This window comes from Metschnikowia bicuspidata, assembly GCF_001664035.1.
Source record: "Metschnikowia bicuspidata var. bicuspidata NRRL YB-4993 chromosome Unknown METBIscaffold_4, whole genome shotgun sequence".
In the NCBI taxonomy this organism is placed as follows: domain Eukaryota; kingdom Fungi; phylum Ascomycota; class Pichiomycetes; order Serinales; family Metschnikowiaceae; genus Metschnikowia; species Metschnikowia bicuspidata.
In genome coordinates, this window is record NW_017387734.1 from 755921 (window position 1) to 764370 (window position 8450).

The 8450-nt window shown below is 51.0% G+C and overlaps 1 protein-coding gene across 1 annotated transcript; it reads left to right on the forward strand.

The window, feature by feature from the left end:
• Nucleotides 1–2972: 2972 nt before the first annotated feature.
• ECM29 (Ecm29p) lies at nucleotides 2973–8420 on the forward strand (the record flags this gene model as incomplete). The annotated part of the gene is made up of 1 exon (XM_018857636.1): nucleotides 2973–8420. The coding sequence occupies one exon, from the start codon at nucleotides 2973–2975 to the stop codon at nucleotides 8418–8420; it is 5448 nt and encodes a 1815-aa protein (XP_018710954.1).
• Between the last annotated feature and the right edge of the window lie 30 nt (nucleotides 8421–8450).

Here is an 8450-nt window from a genome sequence, read left to right on the forward strand (position 1 = left end):
GAAAAAGAGAGAGGTGGCGGGGATGGAGCTGTTTATATAGGCGGATTTGGGCTCCGGGTTCGGTGGAGTAGGTGTGTTTCACGTGTTTACGTTTTGTTTGCTTCAGTCTTTAGCCCGTATCTGGGTCGGGTTTTTTGCATCCACCGGGCAACGCGCCCGGTGGTATATGCACGGTCTACGCGTTTTGGCCGTCCGTGTGCAGGATATCATATTTAGTCTCGGGCGCAAGCCAGCGTTTAGGATGCAGCTCCAGGCCCCTGCTCGGGGCGGTCCACCAGCTACGAATCCACACCTGGACAGGCGTTTCGGATTTCGTGGTAGGGCTATGTCTGTTTCTGGCGCACAAAGCAAACAGGCGTCCGTGGGCGACCAAGTCTAGTCACGTGCGCCCCACCTCGGCTGAACCTGTCGTCCTGCACAGACTCGCGCAGAACGAACAAGCCGGCCATACGTGTTTAGCCGTTGCCGGACTTCGTCTTTTTATTGGCTTTGAAAGCCCTCGTGGTTGCTATTGGCGAAGCTTAGAAGTGGAATGTGGCGCTAGCTATGCAGCTTCTGGTTCGACAGCCTCTTCTGGAATGCCACTCCCTTCCCGGGAAGAGACTGGGATTGGGACCCGAAATATGAGCCGGTTGGCCCGGCAAGAGATGTCACAACATGCATCACGAGATTTTTTTTTGTGTTGTTCTTTCTCTTGATTGGCCGCGCCAAACGCCGGCCACCGGGGCTTAAAGCCTCCAAAAATCAACGTTTAGGGCAGACTCGCAAATAAGCTCTAGATATCCTCGTGCATGAGTGTGCATCCTACGCACATCTCCACGGAACGCCGGAATATTTAGACAATTTTAACCAATAGTTATGTGGAGTGAGATAGGTCATAGCTAGTGCTGCAATGCAACTTTAGCCGTTTTATTTCACGAACAAATTGAGATTCGGCGAATAAAGTATAGTCGGCTTTGATGCGCTTGGGTCTTTTGCTAACCGAATCACCGATACTCACCCATATATCTCCCGGGCCATCGTACTTTCTTTTCTTTATGTTTTTTTGTTTTCTCTATGCTTCCTTCTTTTTTCTGTGACTGGAACCACGTTTCTGCTGGAAAACTCATGCAGCGCTAAATCAGGGTGCGCCCCAATACGAATTTCATGGCGGACGTGGTTACTGCATTAGGCCTCTTCGCTTAAACTTGCACGGCCACACACCACAGGCGCCCCGAAATAGGTGGAGTTGTCATATATCCAGAATCGGTAATCAAAACCGCTCGGGAGTTTACTGACGCCTGGAATTGAATTGATCAACATTGCTAAAAGACCGTGCTGCGGGGCTATCAATGCCGTCTCGCCGAAAGGCACGGCTCTGCTTTTCCTGTTTTGGATGTCCAACTGTTAATTTTGATAATACGAGATACGGCAGCTAGGCAGTTTAGATTGCAGCCGCATATCTAAGGTTCTCTCGATTGATCCACGGTGCTAACACCTGAAGATAGGGGTTCTTGCCATGTAATCTGTATTGAGATACCGATGTCCTATGTGCCACGAAATACCAATAGCATCGCACATGCGCTCAGGCATTGGCCAGGAGTTCCGCCCTGAGCCTTTGAATCTTTCATCCAGTTCAGAGACGACGACCATTCAATCAAACTAAATCCAACGAAATCTCGCCCGAACTGGTAATCTGTATATACACAGCTTCAGCGTCTCTTTTGTGGGTTCCCGAACGGGAGCGTTTACAGAGCAGAATAGCCATGCTCAACTGAGATTGATATAGCATTCAGAAAGATGCTCGAGCAAAATCGTCTTCATTCACCAAGAAGGTAAATGTCGACCTCGGTACCAAGAGCGAAGACTGCTTCTCACGCCTAGCCAGCACACAACTGTTCACTTGCACGTGTCTGTGTTTTTCATTGGTCGTATCATGTAAACTGAGGCACTTCCGCTTTTTCTCCTTCCAAATAGCAATGCATGCGATACTGGTCAGGCTAGCGCAATGTAGTACCTGGGACCCGGGTTGTGGATGGTTATTTTTGATATAAAGCGAACAAGTGGTGCAAGAGCATTCGTATTCCAGGCACCCCAGAAAAATTCAAGTCCAACACCTTTGTTTTCACAGACGTGCTCATACAACGAAATCTCCAAAATCTCTCCTTTTTCTGGGGCCACCATGGTATATGGTACACTTGAAGTGAGAACCAGCCATTATTCTGTACGCACCATTGGCTGAAACAGCACCAGATTGCCAATCTCCGAGATGATCGTTAGAAAAAGAACGCTTTTTATGTACTTTGAATCCATGTTCATTCTGGGCTGTTAACTCCCGGTGGTGAGTAGACGGTGCGACCATTCGCATGCCCAGTTTTTGCACCCATTTCAAACTGGACCAGCCAATACGTGAGGTGGTCCATTTCAACGCATGCTTTTTTGCCCTGGTGTCTGAAATGCCAAATCTCATATAAGCGCCACGATTTGCATTTTTAATTTCGTGGCTCTCATGATCCTTCCTCTTCCATACGGAGGCACATGAACTCACCAGGCCAATTGCCGCAATGGGTCAAAAGCACCTCGAGACGTCAGGACACATCCACAAGACACATCCACAAGACACATCCACAAGACACATCCACAAGACACACAAGAGAGAAAAAACCCCAAACGTACTACTGCTCCTGTAAAACAGACAACCACGGGCTGTCCTCAAGCCCGTTCGCAGATACGCCGAAAAAGCCATAGCTGTATACTGCTCCAATACCTTGGGCCGGTGCGCACACGTGCAAGTCACGGGACCAGCCCCGGAGACTCGCCTTCACCACTAGTCTGTGATCTGGACATCACAGAACCCGCCGTTCCATAAGCTCTGCAATCCGCCCCTTGTTCTCCGTGAGTATCGCGTCTTTTGTCTCTGTAAACGCTCATTTTGAAGCCGCGTATATAAACCGTGTTCCAGAAGCTGTGACCTCGCCCCCAGAAGATCTAGCATGGCCTCCAGTGAATTGGACTTGGTGGAAAAAGTCGACTTGCGCTTGGCGCTTGCCGAATCCGACGCCCAATTGGAACAGGCACTCGCCCTGTTTTTGCCGCCGTTGCTTTTGAAACTCGCCAGCAGTGAAGCCGCCGTCCGCCAGGCCGTGTTCCGCACAATTCAAAACGTGTTTCCACGGATCACCGCCGCCAGATCGTTGCAATTGCCCGTTTCTGCGTTGCTCCAGCAAGCCAAGACGCCCAGCTTGCCCCCGGGCGCAGACCCGAGCTCCGTGCGGCTCTATTCGCTTCTATTCTTGTCGAAAGGAATCGAGCGGCTCACGCCTCCAGAACGGGCGGCGCTTGTGCCGCAGGTGATCCGCGGCATCAGCTCCGGACTGGGCGCTGTGCCTGCCAGGCTTTTCAGTGTCCTCGTGAAGTTGCTCGAGGGCTGGAAGGCGCCGCAAAACGGGTCTGCAGAAGCCGAAAACATGCGTGGCCGCTTGGGTTTCGGGGCGGCGGATCCCGACGAGCTCTACGTCGCGCTGAAAGCCGGCAAGTTCTTCATGCTTCAGCCCAACCCCAACCCGCTCCCGGCGCAGTCGCCGGGGCTAGGCTTGGAGGACTCGGCGTTCTTTACCACGGATGCTGGGGTGGCATACAAGACGTACGACGACATCACCAAAACCAAACACGTGCTCTTGGAATTCCTCAAGACAGGGTTCTCGGACCGTGCGTTGGCGTTGCCGCTTTTGGTCGCGTCCACCGACCCGTTGACTGCCCTTGCAGAACCCGCCCACGCGCGGTTCAAGAAACTAGACGTGGACCTAGAGTCCGAGCAGTTTGTGGGCCAGCTTGTGGACTTGTTCTTGGGCAATGACAAAGTGCCGCCCGCCAAGCCAACGCTTCAGGAGCGCATTTTGGCCGTGCTCTGCAAAAGCAGCGTGGCGGTGGCGCACCCCGAAATCCGCCAGGTCTCCGACACCGGCCTTCTGTCCGAATACGGCAGGTTGCGCCAGACCGCCGTGGCGTTTGTGCGCAGAGTCACGTCCGCCTCCTCGGCGCGTGCCGCCAGTGCCGGAATCAGCCACGACTTCAACGTGCTGGTCGCCTCGCGATTGAAGGAGGCTGTCATCTCGGAGGGCTGGCCCCAGATGGACCGGTCGCGCATCACCAACTTCCGTGCTGCCGTCGGACTGAGGGAGTTGCAGTACGAGGCGTTGGGCGATGTCTTGCGCAATTCGCCCGCGCTTTGGCGCGACGATTTGACGTACTTGAGGTTTCTCTACGCGTCTTTGGAGGGCGAGTCTGCAGACTTGGTACCTTGTCTCCAGGGCGTTCTCTCGGCGCTCAGCATACATCTCCCGGGCCTCTCGGATCTGTGCAAACGCGAGTTGAGGGTCTTCTTGAAAGGCTTCTTGCAGTCTTCACGGCACGACGGCAACTTCAATTCGTGCAAGTATCTTGCCATCAAGCACGTGAACTGCACGTTTCCGTTCGAAGACGCCGAGGCCAGGCTCTTGTGCATTTTCGGAACTGTGAAGGAAAATAACTTGGAGACTCGCGAAGAGGCCGAGCGGGGCCTCCATCCGTACCACTTCAACTTGCTCCGGTCCTCCAACACCGCCGACTTCATATCGTCTCGAGACTATTTGGGCCTCCATTCTGAGGTGGCGTTCCCAAGCTTCTCGGACATGGTGGCGGTGCTTGCTGGTGCCTTGGCTGACCCTGTCGAGGCAGCAAAGTACGGGAGGAGCGCCATCAAGTTCACGCTTAGCGTATTGGTCATGCAAGCCATCAAAGGCAAAACTACCGTCGTTGTGATCGACGAGGATTGGGCCCGCAGGCTCGACAAGGCACTCGAGATGGACGAGGATGTGCGTCTGTTGGTGATCGCTGAGATCGACACCGCCGCCCGGGCGGATGTCTCCATGCACGCGCATGACGACGTCCACCCCTCGCCATTCCACGTCTTTTTGACCCTCGTTTTCGAAGGTTTTGTTGGTGCCGCTGAGCCGGCGCATGGCTCGGTTTTTGCTCTTCTTGTTTCTCTCTCTCCATCGTCCGTTATTGGAGCCTTCGCTTCAACAATCCTGCGCCAGGTTCAAAGTCTCCACGATCGGGTGTTGCTCCCTGGCGATTTGAGAGACGCCTCCAAGGCGTTGAGTATAATCGTGACTCACGAAAGCAACGAAATCAGCGTCGCCCATGACATCATGAGGGCTTTCGCGAAGAACTTGTCGACTTCGAATGACAAGGAGAGGTTCATCTCGGTCGCGGCCCATGTCCTTGCCAAACTTGCCCTTCGACAAAGACTCGAAGAAATCGACGTTGGTATCATTGAGCACTTTTTTAAAGTAGTTCACGAGTCGCTTGGGGACATGCGGCTCTATGATACTTGCATTGAAGGGTTGTCCCAGCTTGCCATTTTCGGTGTTTTAGGTCCCCGCTTGTCTTTGGGTGGTCAGGTAGCCACCCACTTGGAACAATTCATGTGCATAATTGAGCTGAAGCTCAAGTCATTCCATGAGAGCTCTGTGCTTGCCTTGAGCAAACTCGCTTTGGCAATGCCCTCAACTTATGACCCCGACAGCAGCCAGTTGTTGCCAATCGAGCAGAGAATTTTTGACGCTCACACTTCAAAACAGATCGAGTTTATCTTCACATGTGGCGATGCGCTTCTGATTCTAGCTGGAGGCTGGCTGTCCAAGCTTCTTCGACAAAACCTTGATATCCAGGGCCAGACTGTTGAGTATGTGCCGGTATCTACGGGCCGCCTCGAGCCCATCTTAAACCATGTTCTCCAGGCTACCACACAAAGTAAGCCCGCTTTGAGAAAATCAGGCTGTGTCTGGCTTCTAGCAATCGTGCAGTATTTGCCAAGCGATTCTCTCATCAGGGGAAAGGCAACGGAGATCCATTCCGCATTCATGAGGTTTTTGGTCGACAGAGATGAAATGGTACAAGAGGCTGCTGCTCGCGGACTCAGCCTTGTATATGACATGGGTGATGCCGACTTGAAGGAGACTCTTGTGAAGGGTTTGTTAAGGTCTTTCACCGACGCCAATGCTTCGAGCGCGTTGTCTTCCGGAAGCGTTGATCTTGACACGCAGCTCTTTGATAAAGACGTATTGAAAACACACGATAGTTCTGTTTCCACCTACAAAGATGTGCTTACATTGGCCTCAGATGTGGGAGACCCAAGTTTGGTCTATAAGTTCATGTCTTTGGCGAAGTCAAACGCTCTTTGGTCCTCCAGAAGAGGAATGGCCTTTGGTCTTGGGTCGATCTTGTCTAAGTCAAGTCTTGATCAAATGCTTGCAGAAAACCCCCACTTGAGTCAGCGCTTGATTCCAAAGTTGTACCGGTACAAGTTTGATCCAAACCAAGGGGTGTCTCAGTCGATGAACGAAATATGGACGTCATTGGTCGGCGATACTTCCAAAGTTGTTGGTGAGTATTTTGACCCTATCTTGCGAGAGATTTTGAAGGGAATGGGTAGCAAGGAGTGGAGAGTGCGTCAAGCAAGCGCTGTTGCCTTGAACAATCTCTTGCAAACTCAGCCCATGGAGAAATACGAAATGAAACTCGAGGAAGTGTGGAACATGAGTTTCCGTGCTATGGATGACATCAAGGAGAGTGTTAGAAAAGAGGGGCTGAATTTATCCAAGACCCTCGCAAGAATCTTGATCAGATCTGCAGACTTGAGCACGGGCAAAGTCTCTGCATCAAAAGCTGCTGAGGTGTTAGATCATCTCATACCAATGTTCATGGGCAGCAAGGGGCTACTTAGTGACGTCGAGGACGTCAGATCATTTGCCTTGGAGACTATCTTGAAACTCTGCGACATCGGTGGCAAGGCTATCAGGCAACACGTTCCGGCTCTTTTGTCCAACTTCATCGAGCTCATGTCCACCTTGGAGCCTGAGGTCATCAACTACCTAGTTTTAAATGCGGACAAGTACAACCTCGATAGCAACGATGTTGATGCGAAGCGTCTCCAGAGCCTTGGCCACTCGCCAATGATGGATGCCATTGAGAAGCTCATGAACCAAATCGACGAGCCAATGATGCCTGAGATTGTCAGACAGCTCAAAGTATCGGTGAAAAAGTCCATCGGACTCCCCTCTAAGGTTTGCGGTAGCCGTGTTATTGTCAACCTCGTCTCGGCGCACAGCGCCATTGCACGTCCTTTTGGAGACGCCATGTTGGCCCTATGCGAAAGCCAGCTCAAAGACAGAAACGCCACCGTATCCCAGTCATACGCTGCGGCGGCCGGCCATTGCTGTAAAGTTTCTAGTGTTGAAGCTATTGTGAATTACAGCAAGAAGATCGAGTCTATGTACCTTGAAGACGAAGACTCCAAAACCCGCAAACTCGCGGCAATTGCTTCTGAGGCTGTCAGTAGATACAGCAGTGCGGACAAATTTGATCTTGTTGCCTCGGCCTTCTTGCCCTTGGCATTTGTCGGCAGACACGACGGAGATACTGGGGTCAGCACTGCGTTTGACAAAGAATGGGTGGAGTATTCCAGTGGAAATAATGCCATCAAGCTCTACTTTCATGAAATCTTTGCAATCTGTGACGTGAATATTCGTTCAAATGACTACAACGTCAGACAAACAATGGCCAGAACTATCGTTGATGTTTGTCAATCCATTGAAACTCTCCTGCCCAAAGAGGTTGGACCTCTTTTCACCATGGTTCTAGAAGCATGCAAAGGCAAATCCTGGGAGGGCAAAGAATTGGTGCTAGAGGCACTTGTCATGATCTCTGTCAAAAACGCGGACTATTTGCGTGAGAACAGTGCTCTCATGGACCTCGTGGTACAGACAATAAAGTTGGAACAAAAGCGGCGGAATAAATCATATCAGCTGCGTGTCATTTTGAGCGTGAGCAAATTCATCAACCAATTTCCTGAAAACAGAGAACTCGTGGAATCTTACATCGATATCATGCGCCAGATCTTGACAGACGATTACTTGGAAGATTCCGACATCGTGAATGTTGATTCTCTGTCAGCAGTTGAGGAATGGTATACCTCATACATTCGCAGTGTCGTCGAGGCGTGCCCCTCACGTGCATTTGACGATGATCTCTTTGCTTTCGCTCTGGAATTGATGAGAGGTTTCAAGGTAAGCGGACACGAATTGACCTGGAAGACATGTTTCTCCTTCAACGAGAATTTTCAGAGCTTATTAATTGCCTTGAATGCGGCCACGCTCAATGAGACTCAATTGTCGGTGGTAGCCAAAGAACTTGCAATCTTAACAGATTTCAAAGACATGTACAAACTTGAAAAGAATGTCATCATATTTGCTCGCAATGTGAAGCTTTCATTAGACCTTTTCAAGAAGTACAATACGCCAAGCCTCGCTGAACAACTTGTTAAAGAAGCTCAAAACTTATTGAGCGCCAACATTTCAAGTGTGGCAAGGCACGAATTGGAAATGGCCATTTCTTAGCTTACTGCTTTGAGTCAGTCATATATGAGA